Below are 27,230 nucleotides of genomic sequence, written 5' to 3'. Positions count from 1 at the left end.
CGCACACACACACACGCACACAAACACCCACACACACACACACACACACACACACACACACACACACACACACACACACACACACACACACAGAGAGAGAGAGACTCCTCTGGTGCAGATGAAAGCAGAAGTGCCCAGAGAATACATTTTCTGTCAGTGGATTCCCTGCCTTAATGAAGCACATTGAAGTTTGAGAATAATATTTCAGTCAACGCGGGCCGCCAGATGTATTAATGATACGAAGTGATACAAACTGACATACAGTAGAGCGGCATATTGCCTCATTATAATGTGAGGATGATGAAATGTTGTGGAGCATGTGGAACGCCATCTGAGGCCTACGCGATGAGCACGTAAAAACCAAAAAAACCACGTGTATGAGAGGCGAGTTAGCGCCGAATTGTTTTCACTCTACCCGGTGGCGTAGTCGGAAATGGCGCGCAGATGGATGGCATGTGACACAGACAGAGAGGAGGGCTCTTTAAGAGCACATCAATATTCTAGGCTTCGTGCAGGGAGAGTGGATGAGGGGAGAGAGGCTGAGCAGAGTGTGTGTGTGTGTGTGTGTGTGTGTGTGTGTGTGTGTGTGTGTGTGTGTGTGTGTGTGCGCACACAGGAGTGTGCATAATCGTATGTATGTATGTGGGAAAAAGGAGACGTGTCTGTGGGAGAGATGAGTGTGTGCATGTGATGGACTGGTCCCTGTTACACCGGTCTCATTGATTTTCTCACGCTGGGATACAGTCTCAGGATGTAACACACACACACACACACACACACACACACACTCACACACACACACACAGAGAGAAAATATAGATCACCCTGCTCGACCGCCTCATGTCGAGAAAACCTCACAGCGGCAGCATTTCTGTCTGTCACTCAGCTCGCATTAAAAGGAGGACTTAAAGCCGCAGTCTCTGTTGACAGTCCAGATGACACGTTTAAGGGCGAGCAGACATTTGAGAGTAGTTGAGGCAAAACAATAAATAAATAAGTCAATTTTTTTATCTTTTTGTTAAACTGATGAGAAGTTCCTTTTTGTAGAAACAATATTTACCACAATACTTTGTGTGACCAAAAGGGATTAAACTTTTTTTTTTTCTAGGTATTTGGTGCTTTGCGTGTGTACTTCCATCTATGCTACTTCATAGATATACTACAATTCCGAGTAAAAAATGACTACTGGCAACTGTAGTTACTAGTTATGTAACATGTCAGCATGGGCAATACAACAAAGTGTTTTAGATTGAGCCACATGAATGCATCAGAATTAACATAATGTAACATGTAATAATACATCTCTCACAGGGGCCACCTTTCATCCCTTTAAATAAACCATTACAACTATTACTTGTGTGTACTTACACATTTTAATGTTTTTAATTTTAGTCTCTGCAGCCTAGATTTTCACTGCAATATGAAAGTCCTGTACAGCGCAATCATGGCTAGAAATAGAAATTATAAAGAAATGTACACTTTTATTTATCCCAGTGGGGAAATTGACCCATCCTTAGTTATTACGGAGCAGTGGGCTGGGTGCCTTGTGGTTACGGGACAACCACTCCCCCCATGAGCTACAGCCGACCCCAAGAAGCAGGGAGAACTCAAAAATGTCTTCTTTTTTTTCAGTCACGTGACAGTTTGTCTCAGGTGAGTCAAGGAGGAGCACAGAGTTGTATGTTTTTCACAGTATGGTTTAAAGCAAAAGGTTTTACATGTAGAATAAAATGTTGTTTTATGAAATGTCACAATTTGAAGCTTCGCTTTGGTTGCTTTTTCAGACGAAAGTGTTTGTCACACATGATGTGTTCATGGACCGTCGGAAAAATAGAAAACCTTGATGATAATGACGGTTTTGGCGACGATAAACAGTGTTTAAAAAAAAATAAAACATCCTTTTCAATTCCGTCAGCAGGTTTTGGGGTTCAGAGGTTAATCTGAAGTGTGAACTATTCATCACATTTGAATGTGTTAACACATCTCCCCGTTACAAATGATCCAAATGAATGTGTACAAATGAATTTACTAAGCTTTCTGGAATGACTTAATCTAAAGAGTAAACTATGTATAGTCTATGAATAGTCACCTGTTACAAATTAACATTGTTTATTATTAACTTATACATGACTAATGACCGGTGTGCTCAGTGCTACCATTTCTCTCTAACAGTTGCCTCTAATCTGCGGCTCGAGGTCCCAAAACATGTTAAAGGGATCACAAGAAAGTTTAACACACTTTTCTGCTAATTATTCTTTTTATTTCTATAGAGCTTTTTTATTTTCTTGAACTACTGGATACTTCAGAGGTTTTTAAAAAATCCCAAAAATGAATCAATCCGAGAAGGACTATTTCTATTTCTTTCTTCCCCCCCGCCCCCGGAGTGCTTCCTCCGTATGTCATTTCATACAACACATATTACAGGTGTAACCATGTAAGTGCACTCAGAGTGTCATGGAGGGAATGAGTGTGAGAACTGGCAGACTTGTCTGTCACAGGGATAGCCCGGGGCCTGATGGTGGAAGGTGAGGACAAGAGAGTAATGGAAGGCCCCGAGGCCAAGAGCATTATCTTCTCCTGACTCTGACTGACACTCATTAGGCTGCACAGTGGAGAGAGGAGGCTGAAAGCTTATTAAACCAACTGCTCAAAAGGCCTTTAATTGAATCCAAGTAATTATAGAGACCTTGCCAATTGTGATATTTTTATTCATCCTGCGGCAAACTCAATCTCTCTTGCATTTGGAACGCTATTAATGTTGTCTGCGTCTCCGTGTGTGAGATCGGCACGCACACGGGCCTACGCTTCGATATCGACTGGCTTGCACACACACACACACACACACACACACACACACACACACACACACACACACTCTGTTCCGGTCCCCCCAGACGTGTCCTGTCACCAAGACCCCAACTGCACTTTCTGTCTGTTCTCGCTTCATTAGAATCTGAGGGATAATAACATTAATTGCAAAGACAGTTTAGTTCCTTTGAAAATAGATTACAGGTGTAATTGTTTTACCTGAATAACCCGCAGGCAAGAGAAATTAATTAGACCTTGTGTCCCAAGTCCTAATGTAGCTCATCTCTTTTGCTAGCCTGGCGCACACACACACACACACACACACACACACATATAAGACACACACATAACATCCACAGACAGACAACAGATGGACGAACAAACTCACACTGACTTTTAGGGCACGAACTCGTTCGGTTCGGTTGAAATGAACAACGTTTGCCTCGTTGCTATTGAAAGCACTATACCAACAAAATGTATTATTATTATTATTATAGCAACAAGAAAACAGATGTGATAGCCGATATATAATGTTAGCATGATTTCAAAAGCTGAGCTACATATAAATCTTCTGATTGTTTAAGTCTGCTCAGGAAGCTCTTCTAGCCTAATCGATCTGTATTTACATTACATTTCATTTAGCTGATGCTTTTTATCCAAAGCGACTTACAATCATACACCGTAGACACAGCTACGGGGAGCAATTCAGGGTTAATTGTCTTGCTCAAGGACACATCGACTAGGGCCGTGAGCAGGGATCGAACCGTCGATCCTCTGATTGAAAGCTGGACCTGCTAACCACTGACCCACAATCAGTGTTTAAGGCTGTATGTATAATAACATTCTCACAGGTGTTTTTCCTGATTATTTATCCCAAAGCTGTTGAAACTGCTGTGTTTGTATCCGACTCTGTATTTTGTCAGTTCATTAAGGTCATTAAAAAGTGTGTGACAGCGATTCCGAGCGTTGCTTGACATTCTCACTATGTGTCATCCGTCAAAGGGCTTTTGTACAGCGCTTATACCGTTATTTATCCGTTATTTACAGATCGAATCACAGCAAAACAGAGCAAATTCAACTTTTAGAGGTTATTTTGACACCAATTATAGCAGCTGGTCTACAAGGCCCAAAAATATTGTTTTTATATTGGCTTCTGGTTCGTTTTGTAAATAAGTCAGCGTGAACAGGTACCGGGCCAAAACTGAAATGCAACAATGTCTAATGTTTTCCCGTTGGTGCGGATAAAATGAACCGAACTGCAGGTGTGAAAGCACCCTCAGATTCACACGCTTTACACGGAGGGTGGCAATACAGAAGGGCGCACGCCTTCTCGTCAGTTGGTCGATGTGCTCAAATTCTCATCGGTCGGACAATCGCTGGTGTACTTCAATAGGGAGGTGTGTGTGTGTGTGTGTGTGTGTGTACGTGTGTGTGTGCGCGTGTGTGTGTGTGTGTGTACGTGTCTGTGTACGTGTGTGTGTACGTGCGTGTGCGCGCGTGTGTGTGTGTGTGTGTGAGTGAGAGAAAAACATAAAGAGACAGACGTCATGTCTAAGGAAGGGTAACTTGTTTTGCTGCTATTCAATAATGAAGAATAACGTCATTTTCACAATTTCATTTTGTCCTATTCCCACTTCCCACCGCTCTAGACCGCTTCAGCTGTAGCTGCTCCCCCACGGGAGACTATAATGCATAGAGTCGGCGGTCCGTAGGTCAGCATCGGTTAATTAAAGCATATCTTTGGGGGTTGGGCAGTGCGGATTGGCTCTCACAATGTGTCGAGTGGGTGAGTTAAAACTGATCAGCACGTCACTCCTTGACTCTTGAGTGTGAACGTATCAGATTTGGCAGAAGTCAATTAGTTTGTTCAATAACAATGTTCTTTTCATTTAATGATATTACTGCTGGCGCTGCGACAGCTTCAGGAGCGTGTTCGTTTTTTTGGAAATCACATACATATGAGCAGGTTTGCACTACTTGGCATTGAGTGCGTTGTTCTAATTTGAGTGTCCAATAACTAGGTTAAAGTGATTAAATATGTTGCATCTAGCTTTTAATGTTTTGTTTATGTTTAATTGAGGCTACCAGCTAGAATGCACATCGCACTGTGGATTTAGTTCCTCTAGAGTAGACTTTCTTTTCCCAATCGAACCATCGATAGGTTGAAGAGCGGATGGACCTTCAATGCTAGATGGTAGTTCAAGTTAAGACTTCCAATGACAAACCATCCTAGTCCAGATGTCCCGTGGCGTGGGAACCTTTCAGCTGTGACATATTGTAATATGTGTTGCATATTGTGGGCGACTCGTGTCAATGAGGGCATTCGCTGCATTATGTTCACACAAAGCACACCGCGCTGAAGAGTAATTGGCTGATTCAGAATCATCATTGTACTGTACAGAATGTTGGTTCTGCCCACTAATCCTCTACGGTTTCCATCGAGGACACGCTGTGCTTGATGGCTGACATGAATAACACTTCCATCGCCACTTTAAACTACCGTATTTTGAAATAAACCTTAAAACATCTTTATGTCTTACAACTTGCTGCCAACTAATGATGAAAAGCGAAGATTCATGCGATGCCATTTATTTTTATTTTTAAATTCGGGTGAATTTTCAAATAGCTTTTTTCGATTTAATATAGCCACAAGACATCGAGGTGCGAAGGGATGTTACCTCCTCGCTCGTACCGCGGCTTGCTTTCAGGCCTGTGTAGCTTTTGCCTGCCAAGGAGAATTAAACAGATCTTTCTGTTTTTGAACGAGACCTTCAAAGAATGCTCTCAGGTTGTTTTTTTTTTGTGCTGAGATACGCGGGGCGTACGGTGCCGGGAGAGCACATTGATTGACAGCAGTAATCTGAGCAGCCGGGGAGGCCTGGAGGAGCCCCAGTCACCATGCGATCCGTCTGGTTCGTGGGGGACTCCCAAAAATGCCTCGAACCGCCCCTCTTTTATTGCTGGAGCTGCAGTGGTGAGAGAGAGAGAGAGAGAGATAGATGCAAGAGTTTGTTTTTTCCCTTCTTTCTTGCATCAGTAGCTGTAACTTGACGCCACCACCTCCTCTTCCTCTTTAGACATGGTCCTCTTGTCTCATCTCGCCCCTTCTACATTCCCCCCCCACCCCGTCCTGGATCACACACCCCGCTACCCGTCCTCGCGGCTGACCGGAGCTGCTGCTTTCTGTCGCCGAGTTGCGTCAGCCTCTGAGAGGCGCTGTACAGTAATTAGCATCAGAAGGACCTGCCCGCTCATCTGCCCGCCAGGCTGCCTGTCCGCCTGCTCGTCAACCCGCCCGCGAGCCTGCCAGTGTTCTGCCAACTGTCATGCCCTATTCATGTCCCATTCATCTATTGTTGAATAAAGGGCTGCGCTCTTCGGGACATCCATCCCTCTTGCTGGCCTTTTTTTCATTTTTTTTGTGCGGCGAGGCACAGGAGTGAGGATTAGCTGTAAAAAGAATCCACTGCAGAGGTAGACTCGGCAGAAATGCATGAATGCATACCGTAGTCCTGCCAAGCTGCTTTCATTCTGTTCGCTACATGTTTTAGCGCGGGGGACCATTTATGCTTCACACGGGACACCTGTCTCTTGTCTTTCTTTCATTGTAAACCATTTTGAACTCTCTTTTTGTTCTCTCTCCCCTCCCCTGTTTCCCTCACTTTGTCTTTTTTTCTCTTTTTTTTCACAGCTCAGTCTAGTTCAATCAATTAACCAATTAATCAATTTACTTTGTTTCTATCCAAATGAGCGGAAGATCAACGAGATGGAAGATAACAAAAGAAGAATCAAATGCTTTGCCTCTTATCGGCGTGATGGTTGACTTTTTTTGAGGCTGTCTTGAAAGACATTTTTAGTCTAAATATTCCACAGTCATGTCAGCAGCTGTGGGAGAACGTCAAGAGGCAATTAGCTCCAACCAGCTGGGTTCATGATCTAAATGTTAACGTCATAGTGCTAACGTATTCACAGTGACAATGCTAACATGCTGCTTTTCAGCAGTTGTAATGTGTCCCTAATGTCATCAGTTGTGCAGGTATTTGGTCGGTAAACCCAAAGTATTTAACAAGTTAAAAGTCCAACCTGATGATTGACTTTAACAAAAAGGGACGCCCAAGGTCATCACAATATATTCTGATGGGGGATATATATCCGAACCAATAGAGACATTTAAACTCAAAACCACACATGACAACCTTGTGATTGTGAATCGATAGAAATAAAATCAGGCAGATCACCAAAGGCTTGCTGGCACATATATATGTGCCGGCAAGCCTGGCATTATAGATTGAGAGCATGCGGCCTCCTCCATGAATCTGCCCCTAACTGTTCTTCTGCCTTTGTGGCCGTAACGATCGTCCGGCTTCCCTCTGTCACCATATTTTCTCCATCTTAGTTTAGAAGCGGAGATATATCTCTCCATAAAGGGCCCGACACAAAGAGGGCTGGAGAGCCTCGCCCCTGCTCCCTGACACACACAAAAGGACTCCGGCCTAGTGGGTTGATAAAGGCTTATGGAGAGGAGGAGAGGAGCTGATGGCCAGGGGACTGTTGGAAAGACCTATTCTCTTCACACACAAAGACGTGCTCTCACTCAAGACACTATCTCCGTGCCGTGACGCTGTTTGTGAATGCCTGCGTGCCCCTGCCCCTTCTCCTCATCCACCTCTCTGTCTTACTCCTTTTCACACACACACACACACACACACACACATCCTTCCTTTCTTGTTAGAAGATGCTAATATAACACATGACAAAGCTCGAGTAGACGGCTCTCAGACAAAACGCTTCCTTTCTAAAGCAGTTCATCTTCATGCAGAGCCGATCCCAGGGATTGCCAAAGCGTGGTCTCTTGAAAAGCAGGATGTTTTCTTTTTTCCACCGGCACTCACTCATTCCCGCCTATTCAGTCTCCCTTCATTAGCAGACACTGATGTTTCAAGACATCGTGGGTTGGTTATTAATTGCTCCCTCTGATACTGAAAAGAGCTCCCCTGTCTTACCTGAAAGATCTGCAGAATGTGACTCAACAATTTCACCCGCGTGTGTGTGTGTGTGTTTTCTTTTCTTCCCCCGTGCAGAGAAATGGGTGCGAGGCCGGGCCATCGACCGCGGCGAGGTCGACGTCGGAACCCAGCAGAGTCAGGCGATCCCGCCGGGACTCTTTTGGAGGTTTCATATGACCGTTCACCACCCGACCTACATCAAGTTCAACCTGTCCCTGTCACACAACGCGCTGCTCGGGGTCTACGGACGCAGGAATATACCGCCCACGCACACTCAGGTAGAGGGGGCTCCATGCTGTTCACTGAGATGTAGCACGTACCACATCCGCACTAATGCACTTCATCTCCGGTCTTTCATCCGCTCTCCGAGGTGTTTTTTGAACGAGCTGAAAAATCTGGCCTCACAAAAACAATTACGCACGTAGCGTGAGACTTGTTGTGCAAACTACATTTTGTAGAGATTATATTATCTTTTTTAATTAATTATTTCATTTGATGAAACCAAAAATCAATTCCTTTCTAAATTAATTAATTTGTCTGTTTGCTGTTATTCATTCAGAGTCTCTCTGTCTCTCTCAACAACATCCTTGCTCTGAGCGATCACAATATTGTAATTCAATTCAATTCAGTTTATTTTGTATAGCCCAGAATCACAAATTACAAATTTGCCTCTGAGGGCTTTACAATCTGTACACATACAACATCCCTGTCCCGGGACCTCACATCGGATCAGGAAAAACTGTATATAGTTAGTTTAGACTCATGGTTCAGATCAGCATGAAAGAATAAAAGGGATTAAATATAACTTTTAGAGATCCCATATCACATTTCTTTGACGCCAATACTAATTGCTGATCATTCATGATCCATATTGTTGTTTGATTATAGCAGCTGGTCTACAAGGCTCTTTTTACAGTAATTTACAGTGTGTTTTTTTCTTAATAAAAACACATAATTCAATTGATATGGAAAAAAAAGATTGTATTTTTATGGATCAAAACAAATCTTGTCATTAGTTTGAATGATGTATTATAATCTGATTAGAGCTTCACGTAAACAGGTCATAATTCATATCTAATATCTATTTGTGAAAACATCATGATAACGTTATAAATTACCAGCAGAGCCTAAATGCATCATAATGTAACTGAACCCTCGTTCTCCTCGTGTCACTTTAAACACGGGTTGGTTTACAATGTAACGATGTGAGAGATTGGCCACTGGAAAAGCATAAATCACATATTTTATTGAATATTGGCAAATAACGATTGTCAGTAAAACTTTATTTCACACTGCGATGGTTAACAATAAACTGCGTAATAATCCGCGGTTCACATGCATGGGAGGGGGGTCCGTTCACCATGCACAATTTCAACCGATATGAAGATGGGAGTATGTCATTTCTGATTTCTTTCCAATCGGATGGGATGTAGAATTGGCTGTAATTATACGGGGAGAAATTGCGGATCGCTTTGCTGATTTTAAATCATTTTGTTCTGCTCATAAATTCATAGTCACTGACCTTAGCTCGTCCCTCGTTCACGCTCAGGGATCGCATCGCCATGACGTTCAGTGATTATGACTCTTCAGCAGTAGGTTCAGGGTGTTGCTGGTTTAACATTGCGTGTTCAGTACAAAACCAGGCCCACACTAGCACTGGCTCTGTGGTTATTCCTGTAGCTCAGCAGCCGCCCCGCAGCAGAGCCACGCTTGTTTCTGAGGTTTCTGTGAGCTTTTAACCAGGATGTAACCGTACGCATCATCCCCACGGTGCTCTCTGACTATAAGCTATTGATTGGATCAGTGACAATATTACATTTATTTAAGTTCAGTTCGAAAATTTGAAATTCTAAAAATGTATTCTCACATGTGCTGGACACCTCTGTGTACTGAGGGAGAGGGGAAGCACTGAGGGAATGGCTAATAGGCACAGCACGGGCACACGTCTGCCTTGCTACTGTGGAAGGTCCTTCGCCTGCAACTATAATTCCATAAACATATGCCTGCTCAGACAGGTCAGGGGTTGTGTAGCAGTAGGAAGTAAGAAAGACTTCCTTTCAACCCTTACCCTGTCTGTGATCACCCATTTTAAAAGCCAGTAAAGCTAATCGTGCAACGCGGGTGTCAATAAACTGTATTTATGCTCATTTTGTCAGCACAAACAAAAACCCTAATTTGATCAACATCTGAGTGCAGTGGAGCACGGGTTGCTTTCTGCCCGTTTAACAGGTAGCATTTATGAGCTGTTTGAAAATCGCCATTTTATCCTTTTTCAGAAATATCAGAAAATGATGTACATATAAAATATGTAAACGATAATGATTTAATCGTGGGTTTGACTTTATTCAAGCACAGTGTAAAAGATGATGGAAAACAGAGCTTAGCAGTCATCTGGCGTTCTGTCTTACCCTTCTCCTCCCAGATGTCGAAATATTGAGGCTTGTCAACTGAAGGAGGAGCAGGAGGATCATCTTTGAAAACAACGGAAAAAGTGTGACCGCACGTCGTTCTCGCAAGGAAAACAGACATTTCTGATTTCCTCAGCTCAGTGTAGATGAAATGACACGTTCCCAGAGACAATACACGCAAGCGTACACCTTGTACAACAGCGCTGTGCCGCGTATACAACACACACTGAGTCGGCTGCTTTTTAACATCAATGTGCCCCTGCTCTCGCCCGCATGAAAAGGTCTAATTAGCTGTTTTTGACACTAGTGTGACACACAGCCCTCAGGGGGAATAAGGCTCAGCGAGCGCTTGCTAGTTCAAGGAGGTTTGAGAACGGAGGCGAGGGGAGGGGGACGGGGGAAAGTTAAAGAGGGCGAGGAAGAAGCACAGAGAGCTTTAGACAAACGAAATAATAGTCTGTTCCATTTGAAAACCCGGGTGGTAAAGTCTGCCTGCGCTATTAGCGGCACGTCAAGTTGTTGCCGTGGAACATGTCTGGTTGTAGGACTGACCTGCCACGGAGGATGATTTCCCTTCCTCGTTTTGGTTTCTTGTTGCTCAATTCGCATCCGATATCCACGTCTAATGTGGCCCCCCGGCTTTTTACGTATGCAGGCAGTTTCCCAATAGCATTCAATTGGCAGTTTTCACAAAGCTCACACGCCACTGCACAAGGGTCTATTGCAATTTCCCCTGTTACATTCATGCAGGTTTGACGAATTCCCTGTCTGGCTCCTTCTAATTGGATGACGTTGCCGTTGTCTGACTGTGTTCCCGTATGCTGTGTCCAGTTCGACTTTGTGAAACTGTTGGACGGGAAGGCGCTGCCCAGGTCCTTGACCGATCCCGTCTCCACCGCCAAAGCCCCCAAAGGCCTGCTGCTGAGCGGCCTCCAAGAAACGGGCTTCATCGAGTACATGGACCCCGGCACCTGGCACCTCGCTCTCTACAACGACGGACGCAACCTGGAGCAAGTGTTGCTGCACAGCACGCCCATAGGTGAGGAGAATTGTTCCAGGAAGCGGGTTGCCTTTCTTCCACATGTGGTGTCAGCATGAATATGTGTTCTTTTAGTTGGTTAGTTTTCATTTCTGTGTCAAGCCAAACATCTGGCTCATCCCTCGTGGGATTACGAGACACGACCATTTTGGAAGTCTTCCGGTGATACATATCAAAGCAAAAATAAATAAGATAAGACACCGTATTATGAAGCACTACTGTGTTATTTCAAATAACGTATTGGAAATAAGTTTCAAATGAGATGCACGCTGAAAATAACTGCTTCAAACCGTCAGTTTACCCTTTTTTTCCCCTCCTCATCTCTAAGGCCAATGGATTTGTGCATCATCTGTATTTAGAAAATGAATATCAGTTTGTATCTTACTAAAGCAAACAAAATCAAAGCATTCACGGTTTCTCGTAATAAGAGCAATGAGAACCAAAATGAAACTAATTTTCTTTATTAGTCAAACAGCACATTGAACAAATCCGCTTTTCTCCCTCCAAACTGAAGGAGTGTTTAGTTTCAACCCGTAAGTGGTAAAATACCAGATCTCAGCTGGCCACAAAAGGCTTCAAATTATACTAATCAGTACAATATTCTTATTTACGTCTGCCTTCTGAATACTGGTTGAACCACATGAGCGTTCTTTTATCCGCTGTTTTATTAGACCTGAGTTAGTTATGGAACTGTATTATGTGAGCGCCTCACTGTTTGTGTCTCAAGGTTGCTTTACTCTCGTCCTTCCTTCCCTTTCATCTGTTTTGCTCTAACTTAAGGACATGGCCGAGAGTAGTTTGAGAGTCACTTACATTTGAAGGGAACTTTTCCTATTATGGAGCTCTCTCCATTATAGGAACAGCTTGGCATGGCAAGAGACAGCCGTTAGAAAGGGGAGGACTGCTCCCGTGGTAATGACAGGGCTCGCTAACTGCAGCTCATTGCTATGACAGACACACACGGCTAGTAGTGTAATATTATGTGAATAATGCAAGAGTACGTAGCTGAATATAGACGGTAGTGGATCATTACCAGGGCAGGTTCTTCACTCCCACTTTGTCCAGTAGTCCTTTAGGAGAATGTAGTGTTGAAATAACAAAACGAAAATAAAAAATAGTGTTGGGAAAAGTCACACCGTGGAAATGGAGACTTGGTCATTTGTATGTAGCAGACAGGTGATATGGCAATTACAAAGCTTACAACTTATATATTATGAGAAGCATTGCATTACACTCTATTTTGGCTTTTTTTGTTTTTTCAATCTGTAAATGGACTTGAATTATGTAGCTTTTGTGGTAGTGAGTAAATGATCTGGAGCAATGCACCGAGCTATCTGGATGCTCATAATCTAAACATGTGCATCACCGACCTCTAAACAGCCCACGTTGTAAGCCAATCGGTAAACAGTGCCAAAACATGGCACTGTAGGCATCTTATTGACAGAGTCTTTTATATAATGACTGACAGCATGCGACAGCTAAACACAGATTTTATTTCAGAGCTGTCAAACATTTGTTGACACATGTGCTGTCTATAAAGACGAGAATATACCAGCCCTATTTTGGGGTCCCATGTTTCAGGCTAAATGGGAAACGGCAGCAACAAATAGCCGACTCCTTTTTCCTCTACGATAATCAAAACAAATGCAGACACAACAGATGGGCTCAGAATAGCAGCATTTCGTCTACTGAGGTTGTCCAAATAATTAATCAAGAGATTTGGCTTGAAAAAGGAAAATAATATTAATGGATTGATGTCAGAGTGCATTTCACTGCCCATTTACAGCCCTAACGAGGGCTACAAACAGACCCTGCGCTGTTTTTTAGAGGCAGAAAATCAAAACCACTGAGCTACAGTACAATAAATCCTCATAAGAGACACGGTGAGCTGTCGCCCAGAGTGGAGCTTCATGGGAAGACGAGGGAGAAATGAGAGGATCTCTGTCGGGAAATTGAGCTTTTCCGCAGCAAATAGTAACTGGATACAATGAAGAAAACACGGCGTATAAATAAGAGGACAAAAGACTGCCGTGGAAATAAATAAATAAAATCGGGTATAATCAATAGAGTGTATGAGTAGGACAAGAGGGAATATATGAGAGCATTAAGGATATGAAAACAATACACGAGATGAAGAATGGTGTAATGCACGTGACAGAAAATCTAGTATTCTAGATGATGACTAGAATACTAGAAAAAAAAGAAAGTTGTGTGAGAACTGTAACAGTCAGAAGACATTACATCTGTTGACTGTCCACCTCACACACACACACACACACAGTCAGTTACATCTCAACTCATATATACTGTAATATATTCTGGTGTGTGTATACACTCTACAGTCATTTCTCGGTGATTGTGACTATTGTTTTAATCTGTCACATGTAAAAATGAAGAATAAAAATGTTGAGCAGAACATCTGCTGATTTAAAAATAGATATCATTATGTGGCTTCAAATGGGATTTTCCTAAACATTTTCATTTTGAACAGAAAAAAATAGCAGCAGGTGCAGAGAAAAAGCTCTTTTTTTTATCCTCCTCCTCCATTATTGACATTTACATGTGACCCACAAAAGCTCCGGCTTAATGATATCTGCCATTTCGCCACCTCCACTCCAGCCCCATCTTCTTTAATTCCACTCAGCCTCTACCCAAGCAGAGAGTGGTGGTGCTTCCTGCAGGGCTATTAATTATGCATAATTGCTACACTTCAGCTGTCATCACACATCCTCTTGAATATTATATCTTTTATGCAACGACATGCAAAAGTATTAGAAAAAAGTTTGCCGTAGATGCCTAGAACTTTTAACAAACAAAGATGATAAACAAAAAAAATAACAAAAAGAAAAGTGGCGAGCTCACGGCTGGATGCTTCTAGTTAGCTGAGCAGCACACTTCATTCTTTTTCATAAATTCATAAAGCCCGAGGGTCGTAAAGCGGCTGAAACTTTACAGGCTCATAAAGTACAATTGCAATGCTTATTTGACCAATCAGATCACTTGGCTGGAAGCACCCATTTTATAATAGCATTTAACTGCAATAACTTATGGCATGACTGATTCCTAACGGGAAAGGGTTTTGTCAGTGGAAAGAACCGAGCGGGTGTCTCACGGATGCTCACACACTAAATATATATATATATATATATATATATATATATATATATATATATATATATATATACATACACATACACATACATATACATATATATGGCCATGGAACTTTTAACAAAAAGAACACGACTGGATGCTTCTAGTTAGCTGAGCAGCCATTTCATATATACTGTAACAAATTAGGACATGTCTCACCATACATTACCTATTAATTTCCTGGAGATCTTTATAGTTGAGACATTGACCTGACAGACACATATCACGGTTACAACCTTACAGCCCTGAGAGCTTTCTAGATCAATCATCTCCTCTGGGTATAAAAGAACCCCGTGACCTTGCGTACAAGTTTTTGTGTCGAATGCCAGATACAATATTGGAATTTGTGTATACGGATCTTCTTCTTTTTTAAAGAGAGAAAGAGACACATTCGAGGGGGGAAAGGTTTGTGAGTCTTCCTGACAGTGTGGGAGAAAAGATGATTGCCACTCCTCTCCATCAGAGTGACGATGACGGGTGATGGAGGTGAAAATGACTTTGGTTTCTGTAGCGATGCGCCGCTGTGGAGGATAACGCCGTGCTGCCGGTTGCTGGCAGGGCCCGTCTCATTAGCATGTGTCACACGCGCCTCAAGGCGAGTGTCACATAATAACTTTGCGTGCACGTGTTTGTAAATGTGTGTGCGCGCGAGCGAGCCATGCCACAGAAGGATTTGTCATCCATGCTCCCTGAACAGAGCGAGCCAGGGGACTGCAGTGGTTTGACTCCGGAGTCGGTCCCCCCCCCGTTCAGAGGAGCCCGGCAGGACGGCCCAGGGTCAAATAAAGGATGACATCCTCGACACCCATTTTAATTACTCTATCTTGCTTAGATAGAGCTCGCCTGGCACAAGACAAGCGGCAGCTCGGTTCAAAATTCCCAACTCTTGCCAGCCTCTCCTCCAGCAGAATCTTCCATCTGGAGTGGAGCTGACATAAAAGGCTTAAAAGTGCTCTCCTTTTTTATCTGTCTCTGCCACGCTGTCTGTACCGGGAGAATGAGACGTGACATGATGGACATATCAATGGGAGGAAAAGAGAGAGGTAAAAGGGAGGCAGCCAATTGAAGTCCGGCTGAGGAATGTGATGAAATGCTCATTGCCCACTGAAGGATGTGATGAAATGCACGTCTCCAGATGAGACAAAGCACTAGCAGGAACAAGCGTCACATTGATCCTCGCCATGCCGGCAGTGTAGCTCCGATGGCGACGTAGCTTTAGCCCTTCTCGGCCACCTCGTGCACTCCACTGACAGACTTTATGTGGTTCAGTCTTGTTCCAAACTGAGTCTGTGTAAACAGTTTGTTGATTAAACCTTGATGTTTGTAAATGTGCGTGCGCTGTGTGTTTTCAACCTGTAATGCAGTATAATGTGCTTAGTGCTACTGAGTGTAAGTGAGTGCTTGGCCGTTCCCCAGAGAGTGATAGCAGCTGGATCAGACTAATCTAATATAGCCCCTGAGTCTGGGGAGCCATCCATTGCTTATCAGATCTCTCATTCAATAACAGAGAGCTGTGCCAGCTTATGGAGTTACATGTGGAACATTTTCAAGTTTCAAGCTCTCTCTCTCTCTCCCTCTCTGCCTTTTATGTCTGATTTGTGAATGTTTTTTATTTGCATTTGGTTGTGCAGACTCAATGGATGGCTGCTCCACAGACTGCAATGGGAAAGGAGAGTGCGTGGCCGGACACTGCCACTGCTTCGCTGGCTTCTTGGGTCCTGACTGCGCCAAAGGTAAGAGAAGTGTGTTGGTATGTTTCTCAATCCTCCCTGACCTCCCTACCCGCTCTGTAACTCTCAGCCCGATGCACATTTACTTCTACTGTCACTTTTTTTTTTTTATATAAATGTGTCACAAATGTATAGTTTCTCTTTAAAAAAAATAATAAAAAGGTTACTCAAAAAGGATGAAATAGTGCATTAAAAAAAGGGGTATTTCCAGCTGTTAATACGCCTCCGGCCCTTTAGCGAATGTTTACAGCGACAGGCCTTTGTACCCTCTATTCTCACCTTCCTTTACCTCAACACCAGCGTTAGGTCTTTACGTAGAGATTCGTAACTTTGTTTAATGGTATTTAAGTTAGACCTCTTCCTGTTTCCTGTTTTAATTAGCAGTTGATGCTGTTTGCTCTTCTTGAATTAAAAATTCAATATAACCTACATTTCCACATCAGCAATTCAATTAGTGCAGCAACAGAGTTACGTATACTCTCTGAGTTTCTCCTCTTCCATAGACATCAGCTTCACGTTTTCATATACCAGCTTTCCCGTCATTTCCATTATGCTGATTTTTAGCAAGCTATACTGTCAAAAACACGTAATACTTCCCGCACAAATGTTTCACATTAAAAGTCCTCTTGCAACTCAAAGGACACGTCCCCACGTAGATGTTAATTTGCCAGAAGTGCTATTGACAGCAACTTCACACCTTGAAAATGTGTAGAGCGGAATAACAATGGCGTTCTGTGGCACGGAGAAATAAGCTGCCGATTGGCAAAACAGGCAATACTTGTCATGTTGCTGTTGGTTTTAAAATATAGAACATCATCCTGCAACTGTAGCCTCTCTCTCCCTCTTGCTTTCTCTCCACCTCTCTCTCTCTCTCTCTCTCTCTCTCTCTCTGTCGTTCTATGTAAAATTATTGTAGTTGTATCAGTCTCATTGTGTAGAAACAGCTGATATAATATCACATGCCATGATTTATTTACGCTCATCATTTATTCATTCGCTCCCCTCTCATCCTCGCTCATTTGCCCGCTCGATAATATTCTGCCTTTGAAAAGTTAGACAGCAAGTTTTGGCAAGAGCTGTAAAAAGTGAAGTGTGAATTTATAACTGTGGGGTGCAGAGTGTTAGATTTAACAAAGGATCAAACAAACACATAACACGTGCCCGCACGCTTGAAAGCACACGGGGCCTTCACTGCAAATTCTCCCAGAGAATTAAAAAAAGAAAAAAGGCGTCCGTTCTGGATCGTCTTTCTAATCCATTTGAAGTCTGGAGCTGCAATGCCTCCTCCAGCTGCAATGAGGAATCTAACTGGAGTGTAACTGTCAGAGCGTCCTCAGACGCTCACTGACTTTATTCTACCTGGCTGTCATTACATTAGCCACACAGCTCTCCATCGCTGCATGGAGATGGCTCCGCTTTGCACCTTGCATAAACCTCTAATGCTCCGTTTTCGCGATTGTTTTCACGGCCTGTTCAGAGTAAGTGAGGTGACATTGAGGGGGGGGTTCTACGATTCCTGGGTTGCCGTGGCAGCCGGGCTCAGGTGGTGCTTGAGTAAATTGAAACAGCGTGAGGGATAAGCTAGAGTGTGTGCGTGTGTGTGTGTGTGTGTACATGCGCGGACAAGCGTGTGTGTGTGTGTGTGTGTGTGTGTGTGCGAGAAAAAGGAAAGGGAGACAGAGGCTGCTTGAGGATTTGCTGAATCCGTGCACCAGCTGAGATAAGAGAGCGTAGCTCCACTCAGGGCAGGTTGCTGCGGTCGCCCAGCTAATATACTGCAGTACTGCGTGCGTGAGTGTGCGCGCGCCCGTGTGTGTGTTTGCATGTGTGTGCCACCGAGTACGTGGTTGTAATCTGTGTTTGTCCTGTTGCAGATTCGTGCCCCGTGTTGTGCAGCGGCAACGGCGTGTATGAGAAAGGGAGGTGTGTGTGCCTGGCCGGGTGGAAGGGGGCAGAGTGTAACGTGGAGGAAGGTCAGTGTATCGACCCCACCTGCTCCAACCACGGCTCCTGCATCCAGGGAATTTGCATCTGTGGTCCAGCCTATAAAGGGGTTAACTGTGAACAAGGTAAGACGTTTTACCCTCTCGAATGGACAAATACACACCTGATGTCACACCTGCACAACCACGACGGCTCCACTTTTACATAAATTAAATGAGTCTGTGAGCTACTTTTGCTGAAGGTAAGCATTAAATTGAAAGCTGCGCTAATCAATATTTTTATACTGACAATGGGTAAAATGACTGTGTAATTCTACACGGGTCTCTCGCAGTGTCAAGGCCACAGAGAATTATCGCCCAACTGCAGACCCCCTCAGCTCTATGGAAGAGAAATCAGTCAAGTCAATTTAAAATTCACACAGAACAAAATAAAATAAAAAAAACAGACAATCTTCAAGCATACAGCACCCTCTATTCTAAGACCCTCATGCAGGGTAAGGAAAAACTCTCAAAATATATGTAGTATTTTACTATGTACCACCAAATGGCAGGCAGACCAATATACTAAATAACTAGTGAATGCAATGGGATATTTAGCTGCTAAAGAGGCAGATATTTACCTTATAAGTTGGTGGAGACCAAAACAGAAGAGTGACTATTGGGCCTACATTCATCAGTTGGACAGAAACACGACTTACAATGTAACTAATGTTGCTAACAGGTTAGCCACAACCAGTGTTGGGAAAGCTACTCGGAAACTATACTTAGCTGATCTACCCGTTATTATTTCTTTTAATGAGCCAACCTAATTCCAAGTCAAAGTTATATTCTGAACATATATAATACTAATATAAATTATATATTATATATTAATTTATTAATATAAGAAAATAATGAAATATTTAAATTAGATTGAATATTTACACCTACTGGGCTTAAATATTAAAAATGTCTGGGAAAACATAGCTTTTGTGGACACTACTGAACTACTTGAATAATGAAAGAGCTAATTTACTGAAAAGCTATTTGATTCAGAAAACACCACGTTACTTAGACATTTAGTTAAACTAGTAACGCTGCCCAACACTGGTCAAAAAAAAACAACTGGCCAATTAATGCAGATTTGTATTTTATCTTTGAACCTATTTTGCATCAATTTAGTTTTGATAGTTTTCATATGAATAAATTGCTCCTAATCTTGACAGTGTTGTTCAAATTACACATGCACAGAAATCATACATACTGCTGGAATCTGCAACACTTTCTCTCTTGTAATTTTTGCAAAATTCTTCGCAATCACGGTACGTTCATAATTTCAGTGCAAACAGAAGCTGCTTGCAGGGAGCTACTAGCATGACCTTTCATGCAGGTTCAGGAAGCGCAATGGCAACATGATACTTATACAACATATAATCCTGTTTTATGCCAATATTAGAGCATAGAATGTCCTATCAACATGGTTCTCATAGATTCATCACTATCAAAAACCTAAACAACTTGAAATTGTATCACTGCGTGTAAATACTCTACTATATTTGTTATATACTGTAAATACTGTTATATTATTTCAACCAAGACGTAAGCCTTTAAGTAAAGAGAGTGAAAATGGCCTTGGATTGAAATGACCAGACCATAAAATTCAGGTGGCTCCATCACCTCACAGTTGTACAGGAAACCAGCTGTGGGCCTTTGTCACAACCTCCCCTTGCAGCTGTCCATTGTAAAACCACCCAATAAATTAGCCAAAACAAACAAAGCCATGATATCTAAAACAATTACATGTTACACATGACGATAACCTGATGGCACAGCTGTCCCAGAGACCGCCCTGCTGTTGCCCGCCGGTATCTCGGCCTGCAGAGACTAAATCAGGTGTTTGACCTTGAGCGACGGAGCTGAGCTGAGCCGAACTGTGCTGAGCTTTGGCTTGGCGCTCAGAGCTGTAATTACACACACTAACACAGTGAAGCGCGGACCACCATGACACAAACACACACACACACACGCACACACACACACACACACACACACACCAACCCATTTCACCCCCTTATCAAGCCTCCGTTCTAAGTGTCCTATGAAGTGTAATGTTGTGGAACAGATACAGGGATTGTAGCTGGGGTGGTTAACTCCTGGATGGGATGCAAAGAACACTGCTTTCATACTCGGTGAACTGATGATTATAATGAGGCCTGCACCCCCCCCCCCCCCTTCCCACTACCACCAATCCACCCTTTCATCACTTCTGACTCATTCTCGCTCTTCCTTTTGTCCTCTCTCTCTCTCTCTCTCTGCAGTGGACTGCACAGACCCTCAGTGCGGCGGGCACGGCGTGTGTGTGCGCGGGGACTGCGTGTGCTCGGCAGGCTGGGCAGGAGTAAGCTGTGATGACCCGCTGCCAGCGTGTCAGGAGCAGTGTTCAGGACATGGCACCTACCTACCCGAGTCGGACACCTGCGCCTGCCAGCCCAACTGGACAGGACCGGACTGTTACACTGGTAAGACCTGAGGATTATTGTTCACCCACAGAAAAACACAAACAAAACTACCAAGAGAAAACACCACAGGAAATCACCGCTGCCCATCTCTAGAATGGTAGTGTTAGTGTGGTAGCACATATACTATTTTCTGGGGATTTGATAGACACAAGAGAGAAATATGGACCGGATCCACTCTGTGTAATGTGTGTGCATGCATGTGTGTTTTTTCACTCTCTACATGCCGGTCCTAAATGAGATTTCCCCTCATGACGCTCTGGAGCCACCCCCTTGTAATAGCACTCTACTGCGCATTTATAGTGCTACACGCATATAAACATACGCACGTGCACACACACACACACACGCACGCACACACACAAACACACACACACACACACATTCCGGGGGTTGGCAGGCGGGGAAGAGAAAAATTCCTCTTTTCTCTCTTTGCTGCTAGTCCTTTCAGAGACTGCTACTCTGAGGAACGTTCGGCTTGGCATTTAAGAGCTTGATGATGTTTATTTCAGACCCCGTAAAAAGATTTCCTACATCTACACCTGAGGTTTGAAGTTGAACTCCCTCAACCCTGCTTGCTTCGATAGGCAGCTATTCTACGCTGAGTTGGCCATTGTGAAAGGGGAAAAGTAAAGCATGTGTTCTCTGGTGTCAAATCTATAGAATGCAGTCCTCCGCGGTACACAGTGAGAGAGTGTCCTTGTCCTTGAAGTGTAAACTGACAGAGAGGAAAATAGCCATTATAGCGCTGATTTTCCTCTTTTTCCGCCACGCTAACTGAACGCTGGTGGTGGGGAAGGATTCGCCTTACCGTGCACACCAATGATTTGCAGGCAATTGGCATTAGCCACCGCTCTCAGGTGTATGCACACCTTATTATAGTGATATAGCCCATGATAATGATAGACCGTGGCTGAGTGGCTGAGATATGAGCGGCCTCTCTCCACCTGCCGGGCTTTTAATCAAAAGGACCCTGCGATGCTACGTCCTGGTCTTGTTGAAGCATAGCTAAGCTAATGTAATTTTAATAGAGAGCTGAAAAACTCTCCAACTTTAATCCACTTTTTCCTCCCTCTCCATGCTATGTATATTTAAATTGAAATAACTTTTTACTGCAGCTGGATAAGTAGTCTTTGTGTGCCTCCAGCACTTTGCTCTCTTTACTGATGGATGAGGCTTTGCCTCTGCAGCGAGAGAGAGGGAGCTCGATGGCGAGGAGCGTGGAGAAGAGGAAATAAAAGAGGAGGGCCGAAATTTAAAGGGGTGTTGCCAGGGAGAGGGAGAGGAAAGGGATACTGAAAAGAAAAAGCTGACAGAGACAAATATGGAGAGATCAAGGGAGAGAAAGCGTATTAACATACCCACCAAATCTGATCAAAATGTCAGAAAAGAATAATAGAGCTGAATTTGAGTCCCTGTAGTTTAAATATGCGGTGCAAATACGAATCATTTGGCTGTTATTATGAGTCTATTCACTCTTCCCCCCCTTCAGGGAGCTCAGCTATTAGAGGTGGGAAGATTACGTATTGTGAGAAAGTAGACTTTTTTTAGTCTCTGAGGTTATCCTCTTCTATTGCTAGTTTTTTTTTCTTTTCTTTTTTCTCTCACCTATCTCCGATGTCACACCCCCAACTGAGAATTTTTTTTTAAACTTTTCCCCTTCTACATGTCCCGCGTGCCTCTGCTACCGTTTTCTTTTCTTTCTACACTCAATTCCTCCATTTGCTCCCCTCCCCTCGCCTCCCCTCTCGTTCTCCTTCCCTCCCTCTCAAACTCGCACCCTTTTTTCATTTTTGTTTCATTTTTGTTCTCACGCGTATTGCCCCCCCCCCCCACCCACCCACCTGTTTCGCAGAGCTGTGCCCGGTGCCATGTGGCAGCCATGGCGTTTGCTCCGAGGGCCAGTGCCAGTGCGAGGAGGGTTGGATTGGCGCTGCGTGCGACCAAAGAGCATGCCATCCTCGCTGTGAAGAACACGGCCAGTGCCACGACGGGACCTGCATCTGTCAGCCTGGCTGGGAGGGAGAGCACTGTAACATTGGTGAGCTGTGTGTGTGTGTGTGTGTGTGTGTGTGTGTGTGTGTGTGTGTGTGTGTGTGGAGCACTGTAACATTGGTGAGCTGTGTGTGTGTGTATGTGTGTGCGTGTGTGTGTGTGTGTGCTTTTGCGTGCGTGAGTATTCACTTGGGAATTCACGTGGGAGTGTTGGATTATTCTTTGTGATATTTTGATTAGTATGATATGATTCAAAAAGGTGTCACTGTTACAATTGCTTTCTCACATCCTCCCCCCTCCCCTCCTCCTGCCCCGTCACAGTTACACATGACTTGGACGTCGTAGTGAAAGGTAATTCATCTTTATTTAAGATACATTTAAGATAAATATTGTTATATTGTGTTCCTCTGAAATGCTCACAAATGCCCAATGTGTGTGTGTGTGTGTGTGTGTGTGTGTGTGCGTGTGCATCTGGGTCACACCTTTTTCAGACGGCTGCCCAGGGTTGTGCAGCGGGCACGGGCGCTGTACCCTGGAGCAGAGCGGCTGGCGCTGCGTCTGCCAGGCTGGATGGAGTGGGCCTGGATGCAGCGTTGTCATGGAAACTGACTGCAGTGATGGAACTGACAACGACGGAGGTGACATTCTAACGTCATCTATCATTTTCCATCCCTTTCTTCTCTCTTTTCATTTCTCTCTTTTGTGGCAGATTGTCCATTCCATTCCATTACTTCTCCTCCAGTTTTTCCATTTGCCGAAAAATCAGCCTTGTCGCTCCTCCTCTGCATCCTTCCATGCTGTCCCAATCCTGCCGAGACTCCTGTAGCATCCCGCTGGTCATTATTGTGTTGAATATGTATTTGTGTATGTGTGTGCGTGCCGGTTTCCCCCCCCTCATCACAGCTAAATGTCTAATATGCATACCACCTGCTAGGATAAAAGGCACTCTGAGAAATTTTCTCAAGTCTAAATACAGCAAACCACGCAGAATAGATTTCTACTGCTTTGGCTGCGAGGTGTTTGGTGACAGGTGAGAGGTGTGTGTCGCTCAGCCTCGTCGCCGTGTCGCTCTATCCTCAGGTGAATAGACAAGAAAGGAACATTTCATTGCACTCATTTGCCTGCCACTGCGGTCCCATTCAAGGCTGTTTCTCACACACGTAACGGGAGTTTTAGGGTGTAGCGCGCGCTACTGCCTCACTTTCAACTGTGCCCATGCATTTGAAAACATCAAATATCCATCATAGATGTCCCCGTTAAGTCGGTGTTGTAATCCGTCAGAGCAAACAAGGTAGTGTCTCCTTTGTTTAGAGCAGAAGCGTCCTCGTTGTTATTTCATGGATCCACGTTTTGTGATGAGATGAGTGGCTTTTGAATCGGTGCACACAGCAGCGGGAAACCTCAAATGCATACATACATACTTTTTGTTCTGCACCAGTCCTTTTTTCGTCTGGTGCAGAGTGCTGCTGGTAGCTGTAATGTAACCGTTTCTTTTTTTTTTCTCCCTCTGCACATTGTTTACCAAAGCTGCATGACTGACTGAGCCGACACTTCAAGTCAGCGTAGACGGCTGCTCAAAACATGAAATACAGGCCCTTACCCTGGATTATAACCTCTGAGCAAGGCAATAAGAAATGTCTAGTGGACTATAAAGTAGTGCCTAAATAAAAAAAACAAAGTCATAGCAGGACCACGGCCTGCCAGCAGCTTAGGCTTTTTTTTTATACATGAAAACCTGTTAAAACGGTTGCATAATAATAATATAATTCCTTCTGTGGCTCTGCAGCGTCATCAAATCTGAAATGAGCGTCACCGGAGCCTACAGGTTTAAATGTAAAAAAACTAAGAATGTAAATTTGAAACAAATAATTCGACAGTAAGGACATATACTTTCCCGCAGAAAGATCGATACGAACGATCCAGCTGCCCCCTTGGATGTAAAGAACGGCAGGTTCCCGTGAGGTTGTGCGCTTCCAGGAAGTCACTGCGCCCGGTGAAGAAGTAGTCATATAACCCTCCAATAAAACAACAAATTGCTGTTGTGGGATTTTTGTATGGATTAAACAAATGAGATTTTAAATCGGTGAGCTTCAGAGGTCCTCGTAGGTAGATTTTGTTTCCTTTTGAACAGAGCCAGCCCCCCCCCCCCCCCCCCCGAGTCCATTCTTTATGCTAAGTTAACTGATTGCATGAAAAGGGAATTAGAGGTCAAGGTGGTGAGTGGGTGCAGGAAGAGACAGCCTTCTCTCTGCATTACAATAAATTGCACTCTGTGCAAAAAGCAATATACAGGACATGCTGCGTGACATTATAGAGTATTGCAATGCCGTATGAATATGGATGAAGTGTATGCACTGTAGGTATCAAACTGTTCAGTTTATGGATGAATTTTCTGAGAGAGACTCACTAACAAAGCCTTATGGAGACCACTTACACTTCTCTCTGCACAGCTTTTCAGATACCGTAATTTTCCATTGCACAATTCAGCCATCTCCCTTAATTGGCACATATAGCGTCGGCACTCATAGCCGTGTCTCACAGCAATCTTTTTGTCTCTGAAGAGAGACAGAGATAGAAAGATGCTATCACAAATAATCTGAGAATAAAGAGGAACTCTGAAGAGAGAGTTTCAATTATTCCGCCTGGACGGGAGAGTGTATTGTTCTTCCTCTTAGGAACAAAAACCTCCAAAACAAAACAGCATTTTTCCACACCGGGCAGTGTAATCATACATTTTCATAGGCAATACATATGTTCAAAATCAACATTTTCAATGTCCCTCTTTGGTAAACAACCGTGCCTGCATAATAAGACCAAAAACGTGCGCAGCCTTTTTAATGACGGTGATATTAGAATTTCAATTAATGGTGCGCTTTCAAGTTAAAGTAGTGAATCTTATGGAAATCAACCATTGTACTCTGCTACCTTTTGTAGGAGGAGGTTATAATAGAATATTGTTGGCCTTTCACTCCCTGCTCCGTGGTCAGATGCATTTAAATGTCAGCACGGCTTCCTGCCTTTTCAGAAACAGGCTTGAAATAGGAAACACAAATGCCAGCCTGGCTCCCATTACCTGCTGCCTTGGTTCCTATCCTCGGCTCATTGTTTACGCCTGGAACTTTTGTGGACCGCACTCAAATAACGCTGGAGATTCAGGTCTGATTTATAACAATGGATGCTACAATTGTGCACTGATGTCCCCTAATGACTCTCGTTTGATGGATACTCGTGGCCGTGATGGTGCATGTGCAGTTCCTCGTCGTAGATGAGATTACTCATTTCAGTTTCTCACCGGCCAAGCAGTCTGAAAATGACTTCTTGGCACGTCTTCATGGCGTCTTCTTCACGTCTTTCTACTGCGGATATATACAGATACCTTGGCCTCTAGAGTAGTCACCGTAGTCACTTAAATCTATTAACGCCTTTATTGGCTGTGCACAGTAAAGATGTTAATGGCTCACCTATATTTGCTGTGTTAATTCAAGCACCCCTCTAAACAAGCAACTCCTCATAAAACGCAGTTTGTTTGTGTGTGTGTGTGTGTGTGTGTGTGTGTGTATTTTATAAATGTTTCACTTCCTGTCGGTTTCAGATGGCCTCATGGACTGCGTGGACCCGGACTGCTGCGAGCAGCTGAGTTGTGGCTCCGACCCCCTGTGTCACGGCTCGGCCGACCCCTTGGCCTTGCTGCAGCAGGGCCCACTGCCCCCCACCGCGTCGCCCCCGCCCACCAGCACGCACGCTCACAGCTTTTACCGCCGCATACGCTTCCTCCTCGGCAAGGCGGCCACACACTCTCTCCCCGGAGACGTGCCCTTTGATACCAGGTGTGTGCCGGCGTGCTCTCTGTTTGCCCGGCTCCTCGCACGCATGCCAAATATCTTCACGCGTTTGTTTTGCGCGTCCGCGTCCTTGAGCCGTCCTCCTATATAGTCGCTGTGGAAAGACAGGAGGTGCGGGTAATGGAGTAAATGCATCTGTATTAATGCATCGGTTCGTCCGTCGCCCATTATTTGTTTAATGAAAGCGTGTGTGTTTGCATGTAAATGAGGCTTTTCATGTCTGCGCACACGTCTTAGTGATCTGTGTTCCCCTGGAGAACAGCGGACGCACGGCAGCGCATCGTCCCCAGGTATCAGTGTCAGGCTACAACTGCATTAGAGTATTTGTTTGTTACATATTAATGTCATTCGGTTTCACCAGTCATACGGGTGTCCCCATTAATTTTTCAGCGGCCTCTCACTTCCATCTAACAGGAAATATACAGTACATCACCCTCGAGATGATGACCTAGAAAGTTCGGTTCAGCAAACAAAAAGTGATGCCTCTCTGAAAGATGGCAACGTGCGTGTGTGTGTGTGTGTGTGTGTGTGCGTGTGTGTGTCCGTCCCAACCTCTCTGGTTCACTTGTAGATTAAACAAATAAATTAATTATGTGGCAGTTTTTTCAGAGGAGAAATCGAAGGCAGCTTTCAGGACAAGAGTAACAAACGGGGCAACGCAGCCACCCGGAGAAACCTCGCCGTCCTTCATTTATCCCTCTTCTGGAGTAACAGATAGGCTCCGTCAATGAATGTGTGTGTGTGTACGCGTATTGTGTGCGTACATCACAGGTGTCTGCCCCAGTCTGTCTTCATTTGACCAGTGCAACGA

At 44.0% G+C, this 27,230-nt stretch overlaps 1 protein-coding gene across 1 annotated transcript in view; it reads left to right on the top strand.

The window, feature by feature from the left end:
* The window catches only part of tenm1 (teneurin transmembrane protein 1), a 155,983-nt gene that overhangs the window by 72,341 nt on the left and 56,412 nt on the right, over positions 1–27,230 (top strand). Inside the window, 9 exon segments of the mRNA XM_034543761.1 lie at positions 7,890–8,092; positions 11,054–11,261; positions 16,046–16,147; positions 18,019–18,213; positions 20,385–20,585; positions 22,438–22,623; positions 22,899–22,928; positions 23,069–23,215; positions 26,170–26,404. Coding sequence (XP_034399652.1) covers positions 7,890–8,092; positions 11,054–11,261; positions 16,046–16,147; positions 18,019–18,213; positions 20,385–20,585; positions 22,438–22,623; positions 22,899–22,928; positions 23,069–23,215; positions 26,170–26,404 — 1,507 coding nt within the window.

This window comes from Cyclopterus lumpus, chromosome 10 (assembly GCF_009769545.1).
Source record: "Cyclopterus lumpus isolate fCycLum1 chromosome 10, fCycLum1.pri, whole genome shotgun sequence".
Taxonomy (NCBI): Eukaryota; Metazoa; Chordata; class Actinopteri; order Perciformes; family Cyclopteridae; genus Cyclopterus; species Cyclopterus lumpus.
Note: the sequence above shows the minus strand (reverse complement) of the source record. Positions and strands in the feature narration are given on the sequence as shown.